General features: G+C 40.1%; 1 protein-coding gene across 1 annotated transcript in view; it reads left to right on the top strand.

Moving 5' to 3' along the window:
* Positions 1-257: 257 nt before the first annotated feature.
* Positions 258-568, top strand: part of efnb3b (ephrin-B3b) — a gene marked incomplete at its 5' end in the record, with an annotated part of 12,478 nt that continues 12,167 nt past the window's right edge. Inside the window, one exon of the mRNA XM_084165818.1 lies at positions 258-443. Within this exon, the coding sequence (XP_084021944.1) occupies positions 258-443 (186 nt within the window). The remainder of the gene's footprint in view (positions 444-568) is intronic.

The following is a 568-nucleotide window of genomic DNA, read 5'->3' as shown; positions in this document are numbered from 1 at the left end:
ATATTAAAGCTGATCTACCCCCTAAATAAATAAAACAAAACTAATTTTAAAAAATGGCAAAGAAGATAATTTTTGGAGAAAAAAAATACATATAAATGAGAATGATTACATTTAGAACAATAGTGTAATTTTGATGAAGAATTGTGGGCGTTGTAGGCGGTCTAATTATTTTATTATGAAAGGCTGGAAATGGTATATAATTTCCCCTCAGAGTCAAATCAGACACTGAGTACAACATACAACGTGTGCAGTTCACAATGGCAAGCCGAACCAAACAAATGCTGCAGAATTTAGGTGAGGATGGAGGATCAGATATTGAGCTTGAAATCGATGAGTCTTCATCTGATTCTGATGTTGACTTCGAGCCTCCGCCTCCAATGCCTGAACCTCGCCGCAGAAAAACCAGAACAGAGCCAACTGAGACGGTGATCCCAACTGCCACGGTGAGACAGGATGGCAGGGTTTGGGTAGAAAAGAGTGACGAGTTTATGTGACATGCAGATGTTGCAGCACATCAGAGATTGTACTGTCGCTCATGTGCACAGAAAAGGAAACAGTAGGTGGGACA

This window comes from Coregonus lavaretus (genome assembly GCF_964263955.1).
Source record: "Coregonus lavaretus genome assembly, chromosome: 7".
In the NCBI taxonomy this organism is placed as follows: domain Eukaryota; kingdom Metazoa; phylum Chordata; class Actinopteri; order Salmoniformes; family Salmonidae; genus Coregonus; species Coregonus lavaretus.
The sequence above is the reverse complement of the archived record's forward strand: the minus strand, read 5'-3'. Positions and strand labels throughout refer to the sequence as shown.